At 32.0% G+C, this 17,181-nt stretch overlaps 1 protein-coding gene across 2 annotated transcripts; it reads left to right on the top strand.

Annotated features, from left to right (window-relative positions):
- Positions 1-12,177: 12,177 nt before the first annotated feature.
- On the top strand, positions 12,178-14,856 carry LOC131612235 (dihydrodipicolinate reductase-like protein CRR1, chloroplastic). 2 transcript variants are annotated; one of them, XM_058884055.1, is made up of 9 exons: positions 12,180-12,404; positions 12,491-12,613; positions 12,850-12,924; positions 13,380-13,445; positions 13,539-13,634; positions 13,743-13,859; positions 13,960-14,151; positions 14,423-14,509; positions 14,604-14,856. In XM_058884055.1, the coding sequence occupies exons 1-9, from the start codon at positions 12,282-12,284 to the stop codon at positions 14,634-14,636; spliced, it is 912 nt and encodes a 303-aa protein (XP_058740038.1). In that variant the 5' UTR covers positions 12,180-12,281; the 3' UTR covers positions 14,637-14,856. The 2 variants fall into 2 exon arrangements, with proteins under 2 accessions (XP_058740029.1, XP_058740038.1); XM_058884046.1 differs by lacking the exon at positions 14,604-14,856 and having other exon boundaries at positions 12,178-12,404; positions 14,423-14,545.
- Positions 14,857-17,181: the final 2,325 nt, after the last annotated feature.

Here is a 17,181-nt window from a genome sequence, read left to right on the forward strand (position 1 = left end):
ATCAATTCCTTAGATTTTTTTATCTGTTATTCAGTAGGTAGACCTTTGCTGGATTGAGAACTTACTGATTCAGTGCTTAAGAATTCACAAATTTCCTCCCTCACTGCTGAAGGTGAAGAAAGCACTAGAAAAAGGGAGTTTGAATAGGGTTTTCACTCTTTGACAGTTTCTCGCTTCTTAACATCATTATATTAATTGATGCTTTATAAGAACAATGCAGAAGCATAAACAATAAAGCATAAGAGTAAAGAACATAAGATATATCCTAGTTCACTTGAGAAACTCCCAAGCTAATCCAGTCCACCCTTCCGAGGTGATTTCGCCTTGAGCATAAGGACTTAATCCACTATAACCAAACTGATTACAATCGCACGGCAACAGCCGGTGACTAACGTTTGCATAGATAACATCTGTGACTAACGACCTGCACAGGCAACAACCGGTGACTAACACCCAATGACATGTTCAGTGATCTGAGTTAACAGATATAACATTCATTGTTCCCTGCACAAACCACTGTTTATGACTAACACCCTTGCACAAGAACCACTTGTGACTGACCAATAATGAAATATTCAATGATCTGATTCACAGATATAACATTCATTGACCCTTTTAGATTCCTGACCTTCACTCGGTCTTCTAAGAGGATTTCCTATAATGACCGCAACCACTGTCTTCTCGAGCTTCTAACCTTCACTCGGTTACTCAAGGAACAATCAAACAACAGTTTGATAAAGGTTTACTTACAATATAATGCTTCTACACAAGCAAGAGTAAACTCAATTAAGTACATAAGAAGATCCTAATACACACTAAGAATATTACATTGTATTGTAGCTTGATGCGTGGTCTTCTTTTCTTTAAGTAGCTTCTTACAGACAACAACCTAAAGCTCTTAAACTTCTATCATCTTCTTCTTCACCAGCTTCTGATAGCTTGGTTGAACTTGATAAATGTTAGAAGGAAGAACGTATTCATCTTGGATCATCTGAGGTTTGATTTGATTTTGTGATATATCTTTCAGATATATCTCAATAATATTCGCAGGCCAAGAAGTTTCAATCTGGAACTAGTGAATCAAATAAAGTCAATATTAAAGTTTCTAAAATTGGTTGATTGGATAATTTAGGAAACTTGAATATTTGTTCCAAGATTAATTGAGATTTATCTATAGATTTGTTGCAATTCTTAGCGTGTGCATCAAGTAATATTTGATATGTAGTTTTGAGAGTCTCTTGTGTTTCAAGTCCCCCACGTATCTTTTGATACTGTGTGGCAGACTGTATGTCGCTTGACTATTTTTCAAGCTATTTGTTCTCACTCAAAAGCCTTTAGGTAATGAGTTGAGTGTTGTCCTCACTCTTTAAGTTTTTAAGCATATAGTTGAGTGTTGTTCTTGATCAAATTTTTTAAGCAAGATCAATTTTTGTTCTTAGTTGAAGCTATGAAGCAAGACTAAGTATATTTTACTAGAAGTGTAGTTTTCCCTTGTCACTAGTTTGTGACAGGTTTTGTCACTATGATTGTGACATGTTTTGATCCTTGTTGACGTGATTGCAACAAGTTGTTTATATAGTTGCTGGGTTGTAACTATCTTTTATCATTGAGGTGATTGGAAATGGGATGTCGACTTCTCAAGTCTAGATGTCGACTTCTAGGCAGAGGTAGTGTTGGATAGAGATTAGACGAGAAGTTGTAAGTTGGGACTATTTAGCTTTGAATTAATATTGCTGATAGTGGTCTTCCTTCCTGGCTTGGTAGCCCTCAGATTAGGTGCTGTTGCACTGAACTGGGTTAATAATTCTTGTGTTATTTATCATTCTGCATTAGTTTTCTGCATATTCTTCGGTTTGGTAAATATGTGTTTTGTCAGCAGAAGATGTTAAGACATTTGTCCTGACATTGTTGTTTGAGTTGAGATATTACTCTCAACTTGTGATTTGTGATGGTTGTCATTATGTGATTTATTTGTGTGCAAAAGTATCAGGTGAATGTTAGTGTTTTGTATCAGGATCAAATGTTATAACATCTGTCTTGATGTCATGTTCTAGTGTTGGAACATCAATATCAACATGTATCTACCACTGTACCACAGAAATTTCACTAACTTATACAACTGCATGCTGGAGCAAACTTCGACTACAACACACACGCATCTTTCACTACTGCATGCTAAAATAGACTTCGACTACAACATGCACTACTCCATCGAACCATAAAGCTACTCTTGTCGAGACTAGAGTTCAATCCAAATATCATAACACATTATAAGATTAATATGCAAATTATAGAATCATCAGACTATTAATACAGAATCACACTATTATTGTAGAATCAGAGTTTCATTATTAGATTAAATTTAATCAGAGTTTCATTATTAGATTAAATTTTTTTCTTCTGTTTATATCTGCTTGAACACCTACATATGTAGTTTGTAATACTACATCCAATAATATAAAGCAATAAAACAATTTATGTTATTTCCAATATTATATTAATCATATTTTTAATTATATAATTTCTTGTAGAATTTAATGAAAAATATTTTTTCTTATATAAAAAAATTATTTTGAATAGTTTCTTTTTTGGAGCTGAGGATTTTCTTGCGGATGTAGTCGTAGATGATCATTTGTAGTTTCATTTTCATATTGAAACTTTGAAAGACAAAGTTCACTTAACGAATTAATGAGACACCAAAATTGAAGTTACAAATGTTGAAACACATGTCCTGCATTGGATGCATCAAGTAAGGTACTAAATTCAAAGCAAAAAGCACAGACAACATTTTTTTCTTTCAACTTTCTTCAAAGTCTGACTCTTCGTATCCACCGACACTTTGGCGCGCCCGAGTTTGGCCGTACGTGACACTCCCTATGTTGTTCCACGTGAGAAACTGCTTAGCTAGGTGGGTGGGATCCAGTGCTCAAAAGAGGCGGTGTAACCTATGTGTTCATGCTGAATGAGTAAACAATTTGGATAACAAATAAAAATTAAGCTGCCAAATCAGTGTTATAGAATGTCTTTTCGAGGCAAGGAGACACATTTGATTAGATACAAAGTATCGACCGAGTGAGATTTTAATCAAGAGCATTGTTATGCTTACACTAAAATTCTTATATATATACCATAAAAAATACAATAAGGCATGTGTTGTTTTGTATCGAAAAAAAGTGAACATTGATTATAAAAATAATAAAAAAAATCAAATCGTATAATTATATGATGCAATTGTATTATTTGGGTGTAAGAATATCATTCCTCTTTAATTAAATATCACTTAAGTTTTTGTTATTTTGTTTTTAATTACACAATATCGAGTGAGTGAATACCATTTATTAGGATGGAATTAGGCTTGCAATGACTCAATGCAATTGAAAAAGTATGAAATTCGATTAAATAATCAATTTATACACTTGAGTTATATATACTTGAGTTATGAGTTAAATGAGTTAAATTTAGGTTCTCTAAAGATTCATCTCTCGCCGAATTGATTATCATACTGAATTTTTTCTTATAATATCTAACAAATTAAAAAGTGGTTAAACTCGAGTATCGTTCAACCTTTCTTGACCATGAAGGCCATTCATGTTCTTTTCCCAAAGGAAAGAAACTCTATCCATTTAATCAAATCTGAAATTGTTGCAGTATGATTTTTGGGAAAATATAGTTTAAATAATTGGACTAGTGCAGTGATCCATTACATGATGAGAACAAAAAGAAGAACATGTATTTATTATATAATGGACCAATCACGAAAATGAAACATATTGGCTTTGATTTAGAAGAGGAAAACCATATAACAAACACACAAGAATCAGTATAAGCACCTTAATTTTGATGAGGATATACAAGTTTTTGTTATTTTTTCATCCATGTTGTTTCCCTTCCTTTGTACAAGTAATTTTTAATTCATGAAATCCTTTCTTTTTGTTTAAAATTGTTCTAATCTATTAGAATTATGTGCTTACCTTATTGAGTTAATCATGTTGATTTATGTAAATTATGTGCTTAGATGTTTATCATTACTTTTTAGTATCTTTTCTGTTTTTTGATTATGTCAAAGGGGAAGAAGTATACTCTCACGGGAATAGAATATACTATCTACTCATGTGATATGGAGTTTGACCATTCAAAAACTTACTTGTCTGTTTTCTCTTTACCATTCTCTGAGAGATGCGTTGTCATCATCAAAAAGGGGGAAAATATAGATCTTTGTGCTTGTAGGTGTTGTCAAATGGATCTATGTGCTTAGAGGTATTGTCAAAGGTGGTGAAATTTGTTGATAAAAAAGTTTCAAGTCAACTGAGTAGCTATTTGGTTTTGATAATGGCAACACTTGATATCAAATATTGTCTAATAAAGTTCTCATATGTTAAAGATAGCTCAAGAGTAGGGATGACAATTTGGATGATACCCTATGGGTACCCGCAAAAAATACACATAACGGGTAGGTAAAAACCCGCAAAATGGATACGGGTACGAGTAATTATCCATTAAAATAAACGGGTATGGGTACGAGTACCTTACTATCCACCCTACTCTATCCCCGCACTACATATTTATATAATGTCATCTATGTTATGATATAAAAATACACGTTTATCAATTTTTTAAAAATATATCACTATTAATCTATTACATATTTTAATAAAAGTGTTTATTTTTTAACTCAACAAACACAAGTAAACGGGCACGAGTATGTGTATTGATGTAGCCATAGGATACGAGTACGAGTATGAACATTGGTGTCCATGCGGGTTTGCGCTCGGGGTACAAAGATTTTTTTCAACCGCGGGTATGGGGGCAAGTATTATAGTACGTACCCTGCCTAAACCCTGTCCATTGCCATCCCTACTCAAGCGGTCAAAGATGTCAAATATGATTTATCAAGCCATCTCCTTGAATAAAGCTATCCTCTTAAGGATGTTGTTGAAGATCAATTCATTTATTTGAAGTCAACACAATGGTCAAACTAGGCATGGCAACGGGGCGGGGTGGGGGCGGATTTAAGCATATCCAACCCCGCCCCCAGATCCAACCCTGCCTCCACCCCAAAACCGATCGAGGCCAATAATTTGTCCTCCGCCACCGCCCCCAACAACGAACGGGTTTCCCCGTCCTGCACCTGTCCCCCGACATAAATTATAATTTTTTTAAAATGCATATTTTTTCCAATAGCAATAAAAGTTAATAATTAAACTAAACAATTAATTATTTTTAAAAAATCATAATACTTAACCATATTTATTTACTACCTCTGGTCCCATTTATAAGAAAAAAATGCTCTTTTTAGATACATTGAATAAATAATGTATCTGGACAACATTTTGTCCAGATACATTATTTATTCAATATATCTAAAAAATGAATCTTTTCTTATAAATAAGACCAAAGGGAGTAATTTTTATCTTCAAAATAATATATAATAATTCTAATAAACATGATATTTAACATTAAATACGTATAAATGAATAACATAAATATTAAAAATAAAGTTAATAAATTAAATTTAATAGGATAAGGGTAGGGCGGAGCTGGGTGTGGGCGGTTAGTAGAGGTGAAAATAGGCTAGGCTAGGCTAGGCTTTATAAGGTCTGGGTCTGGCCTATGATAAACTTGAAAGGCCTGAGCCTGACCTGTGGCCTATAATAGGCTATCATTTTTGGCTTGGCCTGACCTTTTTAAAAGTCTGGCCTGACCTAAAAGCCTATTTAAAAGCCTATTTTTCTTTATGGTTTTCAATTAATCCATATTATTTAAGAACCTTATAAGTCGTCCTATATATGCATATATAGGTAGGCCTATTTAGCCTTTGTTGTAATATATATGCATATATAGGCTTGCCTATTAAGCGTTTTTTCTAATATACATGCAAATATATACCGATCTATTTAGCCTATTTTTAATATACATGAAAATATAGGTCGGCCTATAAGGCTTCATAGGCTCTTTTAATAGCCTAAGCCTGACCTATTTTATTAAATAGGCTTTTAAAAAAGCCTAAGCCTGGTCTTTTTGTTAAATAAGTCTGGCATGGCCTTATATAGGCTAGGCCATAGGCTCCTGTAGGTCGGCCTGGCCTATTCCCACCCCTAGCGGTTAGTAACACCCCCGCCTCAGCATCCGCACCCTTAATTAAAAATTGGGTTTTTATGGCACTCACCCCCAAACCCGATCGAGGCCAATAATTTATCCCCCGCCACCGCCCCCAACAACGAACGGGTTTCCCCGTCCTGCACCTGCCCCCCGACATAAATTATAATTTTTTTTAAAATGCATATTTTTTCCAATAGTAATAAAAGTTAATAATTAATTAAACTAAACAACTAATTACTTAAAAAAATTATAATACTTAATCATTTTTATTTACTACCTCCGGTCTCATTTATAAGAAAAGATTCTCTTTTTAGATACTTTGAATAAATAATGTATCTGGACAACATTTTGTCCAGATACATTATTTATTCAATGTATCTAAAAAAAGAATTTTTTCTTATAAATAGGATTATAAATAGGACCAGAGGGAGTAATTTGTATCTTCAAAATAATATATAATAATTCTAATAAACATGATATTTAACATTAAATACGAATAAATGAATAACATAAATATTAAAAATAAAGTTAATAAATTAAATTTAATAGGAGGGGGCGGGGCGGGGATGTGTGTGGGCGGTTACTAGCATCCCCGCCTCCGCATCCGCACCCTTAATTAAAAATTGGGTTTTTGTGGCACTCGTCCCCAATTAAATTGGGTTTTCCCCGTTAAATATGAGGCGGGGATGGACAGGACCGGATTTATTTGCCATGCCTAGGTCAAACGACATTTAAGTGATGATTTATGTTTCAAGGTTCACTTATGGTTTACCTTCATCAAATATAATGATGGTAATAAAGTTGAAGATATCTAAAGCATCATTAAGCCATTAGGCTTAAGGTTTTTGTGTGATGCTAAATTTAAAGATAATTATGTCAAGACTTGAAGCTTTAGATTTGTGAAAAAAGAGAAAGTGTGAAAGCTCATATGGTCTTTTGCGTTTGAAGAGTTAATGTCTTGTGAAGAGATAATGAATTTTTTTAAAATACTATAGAAAACTCGCACGTTAGAATCATAACTGTCTTGAAACTATTTTAGTTCTTTGCTTTAAAGCTTATGAGTGTTTTTGCATTTTTCCCGCCGTTGGTTTTCATAGGGATGAAAAAGATTTTGCTCATGTAAAGCAGATTGAGAAGCTTGTGAAAAATACTCCAAATGTCTCATTTCCAATATACACTTGGCAGGAAACATGACTAACCAATGAAGTATGACTATCCATTCTAGATCTGATCTTTTAGTTTTTATTGACACCACCCATTCTTTCCACAACCCTTTCTTGAAAACGGAATGTGAAATTGATTTTTAAGCTTTTATCATAATTTGTCTCATTCCAAATAGAGGTTGATGAGGATCCAGGTAAGGCGATAATGGACAACCAATAAGAGAAGACCGAGGTAATGTTTTGTGTAAGTCGTGGTGCATTCACTTAATCAAATGTTTGTGAAATTATGATTACAAATTTGATTGTATAACTGTTGTATATAAGTTGATCGTTTTATAACTTGACACATTTTTATAATAGAAGAAGAAGAAAACTAAGACTCACATTGATAAGGATTGAAACTTGGAGCTCACAAATGACACACAACCTATTTGAGTTAGTTTTATTGTGATTTTTAACTGCATGACTATGTTTATAGTGGAAGTTTGTTACTTAAAATTGAGATTTACACATTATTCTATTCGTTTAGCTTTATAATTCAAAGAAGTCACCAAAAATTTCTCTGTGAATTCAATCATTCTAGAAGTGAATATGTCTTTCCTACGGGTAATATAAATTGGGTTTAATGAATATGCACAGACAATGTAAAATAGTTTTACACTGTCATCCAATAGAAAATCACAAATATGCCATGTCATTAAAAGTTTTTTAAGATAAAAGAGGATTTTAATTGAATACTTAGTTGTGATTGGTTGACAGTGTAAAACTATTTTACACTGTCAGTGCATCACCCATTTTCTCATATAAATTATAATAACAAATAATAATAATAATAATAATAATAATAATAATAATAATAATAATAGTAATAATAATAATAATAATAATAATAATAATAATAAAATAATAATAATAGTAATAATAATAATAATAATAATAATAATAATAATAATAATAATAATAATAATAATAATAATAATAATAATAATAATAATAATAATAATAATAATAACTCTTCCTATTTTTAGATAGGAATGAAACAATTGAATGGTTTAAGAGTGTTAACATTTATTTCAGTATCAAAATATTCTCATATTTCTTAGAATTCAGTATATTATTTTTACTTCTTAATTCACAAAACATATGCACACAAAGAAATCATGTCACAACAAAAAAGAAGTACATAAGTACATAGGAGTTTTCTTAATACTTTCTTATAGGAGTAAAATAATCCTCTAAAAATTCAAAAATATCTTTCGGTGATGCATCTTCAAATACACTTTAAATCAATTTATAAAGTGTTTCAGAAATCCATCTTCGAAAATACTCCTGTTTATACGTTATTCTTATTCTTATTCTTATTCTTATTCTTATTCTTATTATTATTATTATTATTATTATTATTATTATTATTATTATATTATATTATATTATTATTATATTATTATTATTATTATTATTATTATTATTATTATTTGAACGTTTGAATTTAGTGGTATTTTTAGATATACATTGCCGAAATACCCTTTATTAAAAAAAACAACAAGAGGAGTTATTTTGGATATGTCTATTCGAAAACCCTTTATTTTCATAAAAAATAGTGAATTCGGAGGTTAATATCCGAAACATGCCTTGGTGGCTCAATAAGAATTCTTGGGCCCAAATTACTCCAAATCTTCTATAAATAGGATCTCCAAACCATTTCTTTAACATCACAAATCACAAAAAGAGATTAGCCAAACATATCCTCACATTACTTTTGGCTACTTCAGTGGTGAGATACCGCCACTTCAATTTAGGTTTTCCGTGGACGCGCCTCTCGCCGAGCTGATTACCATACTGAATTCTCTCCTGCAATATTCAAAAAATCGAAAGGTGGTCAAACTCGAGTATTGTTCACCCTAACTTGTCACTGAAGGAAAGATAAAGTTCACCCAGTTTGCACTAAAGATGGATGACGATTTAAAGGTTATGTGGAGTACTTTTCACTGATACTCTACTAATGGTCCGATTGAAGTCGATGCGATGCTTCAAATATCGAGAGAAGATGTTATCAAAATGATGCAATGTCCTTAGGTACCGATATAACAATATGTAATGTTAAATTTATATTCCACTATCTATGTAATTTCAACTATCTATGTTAAATCTATGTTAAGTTGTTTTGTTTTTAAGGTTTTTGTTTCTGTTTGGTGGTAAGTATTTATTTCGGATATGTGTCCGAAAGCTACTATTTGGTGTCTTCGGATATGTATCTCCGAACCTATTCGATAAAAAATTGGAATGTGGTGAGTTCGGATATACATATCCGAGTAAGGGGGTATTACGAGAATTTCGCCAAAGAACTCTAAAAATCCATAAGAGTGTATTAAGAAATGCCTAAATACATATTAAGAAACAACTTGACTTGAAATTCTTTTCCAACAAAACATGTATTTATTAACACTTGATATAGACCTTTAGTAGAAAAATAAAATAATCGTCACGCAAGTTGTTTTATTATTGTGTTCATACAATTTGTTGAGTTGAATATGAAGATTGGTTTTAAAATGTTGTGTTTCATTGCATACATATCATTCTACAATTTTAGTCAGGAAGTCTATCCGTATTACGCAAAATTCTTAGATAGACACAAATACAACATGTAGTTTTACCAAGAATTTTTTTATTGACCTCCCTATCTTCTTGGTCACCCGCGGCGAAAAACCCAAAATGCCCCTATATTTTGGAAATGCATTTCCGAAACACCTAAAAATGAGTTATTTCGGAGATGCATTTCCGAAAATAATTTTTTTTTAAAAAAAATAAGTGTTTTCGGAGATGTATTTCCGAAATACCCCATTTTTTGGTGTTTCAGAAATTCATTTCCGAAAAAAATACAGGTTTGTCCTTTGTTTGTTTTTTTGGTTGTGAGCGTGTTTCATGCTCACTTTGCTTTTTATTCTCTGCAACTCCTAAAGTAACAAGATAATGGTAGCAATAATAATGGAATCAATCACAATTCACATGGAATTTCTCTACGATTAATCAATTCACAGATCTCTAAGATCTTTCAATTTCTTCACCTCTGTAATTTCACTTTCTTCAAAGCAATGAAGTTTTGTTCTTTTTAGTGCTTGTTGCTTAGTTGGATTCAAATTCTCCATTTTCTTTCAATTTTATTGAAAAAAAAGTGATTTTGGCATCTGGGTTCTGTTTGTTTATGCTCATTGAGATGTTCTGCTTTTTTTTTCGGAAGTTAACTTCCGAAATTCTAAAAAATGGGTGTTTTCGGAAATGCATCTCCGAAAACACCCCCCATTTGATATTTTCGGAAATACATTTCCGAAATTTGAAAAAATCTGGAAAAAAAATTACTTCGGAAATGTATTTCCGAAGTAGGGGTATTTTTGGATTTTCGCTGGGGGTTTTCCCCATAGGGAGGTCAATAAAGAAATTTTCGTTTTACGCACAATCAATCACAAATTTTAAAGTTAAAAAATAAAAAATAAAATTTTCCGTCTTTTTCATTATCACAACTACTCCATGATTCCAAATAAAAAATAAATAAATTTAAAACATTTATCCCGTATTACAAACAAAACATTTATCGACTTCATTTTCGTTCAATTCTTTTTATCTCGGTTTAGTTTTAGAAGACAAGAGATATTTAAAACCTCGAAACATCATATCTAACATCTGTGTACACTAACATTTTATAACTTAATTTTGTAATATAAGTGATATTGAGCATCAAACTTGTCATGATCTAAGACTCACGTTCATTTTTTGAGTTCTCACCCCTCATTCGCTGAGTAAAGTACATGAATTTCGTGTTAATTCATTATATATCCTTAAGATTTTTGTTGATTGTTAATGAGAAATACAAACATGAAATTAGCACACAAATACCATAATAAAATGTTTCAATTCATGAGTAATCAGCACAATAACTATTTTATTTTAATCAACATTGTTTTTATTTAACAGACAAAATCTTTGTTTTATAAGTTATAATCTATATTTTGTCTAAAATATATCTCAAATACTCTATTTAATTGAATATTTTTTCTAAATCTTTCTCAATATTTCACACGGTTTTGTTACGGAATCTACAAAGTAATAATAATAATAATAATAATAACAACAACAACAACAACAATAATAATAATAATAATAATAATAATAGTTGTGTATTATGTTTTAAATACATTTCAATGATTATATAAAGAACTGAAATTCGTCTAAATATTTGATAAGAAATCGAGACAAAATTTTCATAAAAATAAGTAAGATAAATGACAATTGTGTATTTTGTAAATTATTGTTTTAAAGACTCTTCATAATTTTGTCTCAAATTCGCCTTAATATTTTACACAGATTTGAGATGAAATAAAAAATAGTAAAGTAAATAACAATTTTGTATTATGTCTAAAATTCATTTCAAAGTTTATATATACAATGGGATTCCGTTTAAAATCCGTCTCAATATTTTACACGAATTTTAGACAAAATTTCTAAAAAATTTAATAAAACAATAAATAACTATGTATTTTCTCTAAAATCTATCTTAAAAGTCTCTATAATTAAAATTTATCTCAAATCAGTCTCAATAGTTGTTTTATAAACATATTATTAAATTTAATTATAATTTAAGTGTTGTATATATTATACTTTTTATATTTATTTATAATTTTTAGGCGGCCATCCCAAAAATTTTGATTTGGCTCCGCCACTGACGAATAGGTGAGTTTTTTTTTATCAGAAAAGATAAATATGGAAGTGCATATAACTCCAATTTGCTTAGGTAGATAATTGATTAAACATGAAACTTTGGCTCATTTGCGTTAAAGATTTTAAAAAAGACACCGGTAAAATGAGCCTTGAATAGTTGAATGAGTTGAGGGTGTGTATATTAGAGGATTAAGAATTACTCAAAAAACGTTACCTTATCTATCAAAATATTACCCAGCTAAAGCTATGTGTGTGTCACAGAATATACAAACTTATCTTCTTTTGTTAACAGAAGCTTAAGCAGCAATGGCAGCCTTAAGCTGCCAGTTTCATTCCATCAACTACTTGAATTCTCAGAAGCTCAAAACCAGAACCAAGCATTCCATAATTTCATGCTCATCATCACAGCCTATGCAAAGCAATATAAAGGTACTAACTAAAAGAGCTTTTTAAAAAATCATTTTGAATGAGAAATTAGAAAGTGATTTCAATTTTTCAACACCTTTGGGGAATAGGTTGTGATAAATGGAGCAGCCAAGGAAATAGGAAGAGCTGCAGTATTAGCTGTGACAAATGCTAGAGGAATGGAAGTTGCTGGAGCCATTGATACTCACCATGTTGGAGAAGATATTGGACAGGTTTTTTGTTTAAGAGGACTTATGATTATTATGACATGTCCATAAGCTGTTTTTAGCTTATTTTCTATGAAAATAGCTTATGATTATGAAAACAGTTTATAGTTCATATGATAACAATTTGACTTTATTTTATCTTTTGTTATAGAAATAGCTTTTACATAAGCACTTTTATGATGCTCTAAGTGCTTAACGAAGCTGTTTATATAAATGGGGCTGAATTTTGGACTTTCTTATAGGTTTGTGGAATGGAAGAGCCCCTTGAAATACCTATACTAAATGACCTTACTATGGTTTTGGGCTCTATATCTCAGGTAATGTGAATTGGCATTTTCAAACGTAATATTATTCTTTTTTATTATATGCAGAGGAAATTGTCATGCCCAGTAGAAACTCACATTCGTGAGAATCAGAGTTCGAACCTTGGTGTTGTTAACGTTCAACCTAGCAATATTAACTATTGTTACTTGAGTTAAAATAGGCGGGCCAAGGCCACTAAAAACTCATAGACACAAGGTTCGAACCTCAATGCTGTTGATATCCAACCTAACAATATCGGATTTTGCCAATTGAGTTAGGGTTTGCGGTCTAAGGCCACTAGAAACTCACACACATTCATCTGTGAGAGTCAGGCTTCGAAGCATTGATTATTGTCGTCTAAACTAACAGTATCAGCTTTTGCCAATTGAGTTAGAATTTAAGGTCTAAAGCCACTAGAAACTCAATTAGTACTTCTTTAATCATTTTGATCTAGAATGACTTTTTGCAGTCCAAGGCCACAGCAGTTGTAGTTGATTTCACCGACCCTTCCACAGTATATGACAATGTAAAACAGGTTTGAATTCTGGTTACCAATATACTTATCTTTTTTTGCCAAATATGCATATAAATTGAACTATAAATTCTACCATGGTTCATTCTTCACTAGGCAACAGCATTCGGCATGAAAAGCGTCATTTACGTACCACGAATCAAATCAGATACGGTGGCAGCATTATCTGCATTCTGTGACAAAGCCAGCATGGTGAGCAAGGGGTGAGATATATAAATATAAGAACAGATACATAGTCTACTTCAATAGGATCTTAAGACTAAACCTGCTACTAATCCATTTGGTTAGCCATAATGTCAGGGTGTTTTGGTTGCTCCAACTCTTTCCATAGGATCAATATTATTACAGCAGGCTGCAATTTCAGCTTCTTTCCATTACCGCAACATCGAAATCGTGGAATCCAAGTCTAATGCAAATGTAATAGTTTATGTTTTTCTTTATAGTTACATTACATTACATAAAAATGTTCAGAAAATGTGAAATCAAATCAATATACTGAAAAAGCCTTGTTGAGCAGGATCTTCCATCAGCAGATGCAAACCAAATTGCGAACAATCTCTCGAACCTCGGTCAAATCTATAACAGAGAAGATTCCTCAACAGATGTTTTGGCAAGGGGTCAAGTTTTGGGAGATGGAATTCGTGTGCATAGTTTGGTCTTACCAGGGCTTCCTTCTAGTACAACAGTTCACTTTTCTGGCCTAGGAGAGGTATGTCCTTCCCGAAACCCGAAATATAAGCATGTATTATCCTTTATACCGACACATCTAAAAAAGATGTGTATGTGTAGTGTCGATGTACGAAACCATAACTGACATTTGTGATTACGTTTATTTTATTTTTTTTCTTCATTTTTTTTCTTCAAATTATTACCAGTATTGACGTGTCAGTATTAGTGTCGTGTTTTCGGTATCAGTGTCGTGTTTTCGGTATTAGTGTTTCATAGATTTTATCTTCTCAACATGAGTTGGATTGCTGCAGATTTACACCATCAAGCATGATATTACAGATGTACAATGTCTCATGCCAGGGTTGCTTTTAGCCATTAGAAAAGTAGTGAGAATCAAGGTACCTCAACTATTTCAAGTCTATGGTTTAAGCTAGTTCAATATAATATATAATTCTGCTTAACCTGATTCAATTTTTTGTTACTTTTTTGAAGAATTTGGTATATGGCTTGGAGAAGTTTTTGTGACTATGTTGTTCATTTTTCTTGCCAAAATCTGTTGGCATGGTTAGAATCAAGGGACTTTCCTGACTAGCCTATTGACAAATATCATAGAGAAAGTTTGGTTGTAATATATTAAAAAAAGAACCTCAAAGTTTGCATTCTAGAGGATATCATTTGATTCAGTTATTTTGTAAGGACTCTATTGATTTCTCTTTTCATAATGAAGAATGTTTTTTTTTATTAACTCTCAGTTTATGTTGTCTATATAAATTCAGATTATAGTTTTCCTTTTCTATAAAAATATTAATAAAATAATTAATATAGTTTTTTTGGAAAATGTGAACCATATCATTTATCATTTTTGTATTGTGTATATTTTCAAATTTACCGTGTAATTAATATACTACATTTTTTTTAATTTGGGTGAAATTAGTAAAGTGTCGTATAATTTGACACGGACTGAATACAATCTAATGTCATGAATGTGCATTTCAAGAACTAGAAATATAACAAGAGTGATCGGGTGAAATAAAACCTTTGTGAATCGTAATATACAAAAAGCAATTAAATGAAAGACAGCTTTTGAAATAGGATTGGTTGTCAATAATACACTTTGATCGAAAAAATAAATAAAAATGATTTTCCGACATTAACTTTTTTTTTTGAGTCAAAGTATAATTTCTCATTATCCAAAAACGTTTAGTTACAACCGATCACTTGGATCCAAGAAATCAATAAACAACTAAACTAAGCATAATTCAAAATATGTGTACTTAGCTTTCTATACATGCCACATCTAAGTTTGACATTGTGTATAATAATCTCTGCCATGTTCAGATTCATTTGCTTTTGTGAAAAGCTCATGTCATTCCTACTATGCCAAAGCTCATAAATCGTCTCCGCAATTGCCATCTTTAGGACTTGTCTCTTTAAGTCTTTCTTCTTCGTTTCCATAATCAACCAACCAGTTTCCCGCGTCCAATCTGAAGGTTGTCTATTAAGACCCATCCAATGTAAGACCTTCTGCCAGATACTTTGTGTGATTTTGCACTCAAAGAAAAGGTGCTTGATACTCTCCTCTTTAGTACAAAAAAAAAACACTGTTTATCTATATTAACACCATATTTGATCAATCTATCTCTAGTGGGCAACCTTTCCATCAAAGTCATCCATAGCGTGAAAACTGCACGAGGACGTGCATAGTTATCCCACATCGTCTTTTTCCAAGCCACCAGAGTTTTCGCACCACACAGCTCCTTATACATATCACCAGTGTTGTACCGCCCCCGTTGAACAACTTTTCTCCAATATGTTGTGCCACACACAGTATCTCTTACTTGTGTTATCTTCTTTACTATCCATGAGCAGCTTTACTTGACTTGCCAAGACATGATATCTGTGTCTTTTAGGTAATACGTATCTAGCCATCATATCCACAGTTTATCCGCATTCATATGGATGTTCCATAGAAGCTTCCCGACTGTGGCTCTATTCCATTCCTTCAAGGCTGTAATAATCAATCCACCGATATCCTTGGGATCGCATATTTTCTACCACGTTATTGGGGCTTTCCTACGAATCTCCTCTATACCACTCCACTAGTAACTACGACATATTGATTCGATATGTTTCGTAACACCATGACGAAGCGAAAAAATCTGCATCCAATAAGCAGTTACACCGAATAGGACAATTTTGATGAGTTTCCATCTCCCTGCATAACTGAGTAATTTTGTCGTCCAATGTTTCACCTTAGCAACAATCTTATCAATAAGAGGTCGACATTGCTGTAACTTAAGCTTCCTACTTGACACTGGAACTCCCAGGTATTTGAAAGGGAGTGCACCCTCCATGTAACATCTGATCTTCATGATGTCTTTCTTCTCTTTGTCATGGATACCCCCAAAATAAATTTTATATACAAAATAAAGGATGATTTGAACCTTGATCTTGACAATGATTTGATGAACATATTTGTTGGATTCTCTTTTGAGGGCACTTTCTGAACTTGAATCTCCTTTTACTCTATTATGTCCCTTATAAAGTGTAAATGAATATCATTGTATTTTGTTCTTTCATAGTAAATTTGATGATTGGCTAAGTGAATGACAATTTAATTATCACAATTTATCTTCATATATTTTTGGATAATTCCTAAATCCACAACCATGTCTTTCAGTCAAGTCGCTTCCTTGACCCCTTCAACAATGGAAATATAGTTAGCTTGAGTTGTAGATAATGTGACAGCTAATTGTTGATTTGCTTTCTAGCTTATTGTTGTTCCAAACAACGTAAACACAAATCTTGATAGAGATTTTCTAATTTCCATATTACCTGCATAGTTTGAATCTACAAAAGGCTCAAAAGTGTCTTCGTCTTGAGTTGACTTTGTGTACATCAAATCATCCTTTAGAGAACTATTCAAATACACTGAATTTGTGTACTTCAAATCATTCTTTAGAGAATCATTCAAATACCTCAAAAACCACTTCAAACCTTTCTAATAAATCTGGCCAAGATTTCCATAAACCAAATTACTATGTTGACTGCATATGCTAAATATAATCTA

This window comes from Vicia villosa, linkage group LG1, assembly GCF_029867415.1.
Source record: "Vicia villosa cultivar HV-30 ecotype Madison, WI linkage group LG1, Vvil1.0, whole genome shotgun sequence".
Taxonomy (NCBI): Eukaryota; Viridiplantae; Streptophyta; class Magnoliopsida; order Fabales; family Fabaceae; genus Vicia; species Vicia villosa.

Bases quoted from the DNA above. Each gene is read 5' to 3' on its own strand.
- LOC131612235 (XM_058884046.1), top strand. From the start codon at position 12,282: ATGGCAGCCTTAAGCTGCCAGTTTCATTCCATCAACTACTTGAATTCT. The intron at 13,446-13,538 runs GTTTGAATTCTG...ATTCTTCACTAG, and splicing joins TATATGACAATGTAAAACAG to GCAACAGCATTCGGCATGAA. The intron at 13,635-13,742 runs GTGAGCAAGGGG...CCATAATGTCAG, and splicing joins TCTGTGACAAAGCCAGCATG to GGTGTTTTGGTTGCTCCAAC.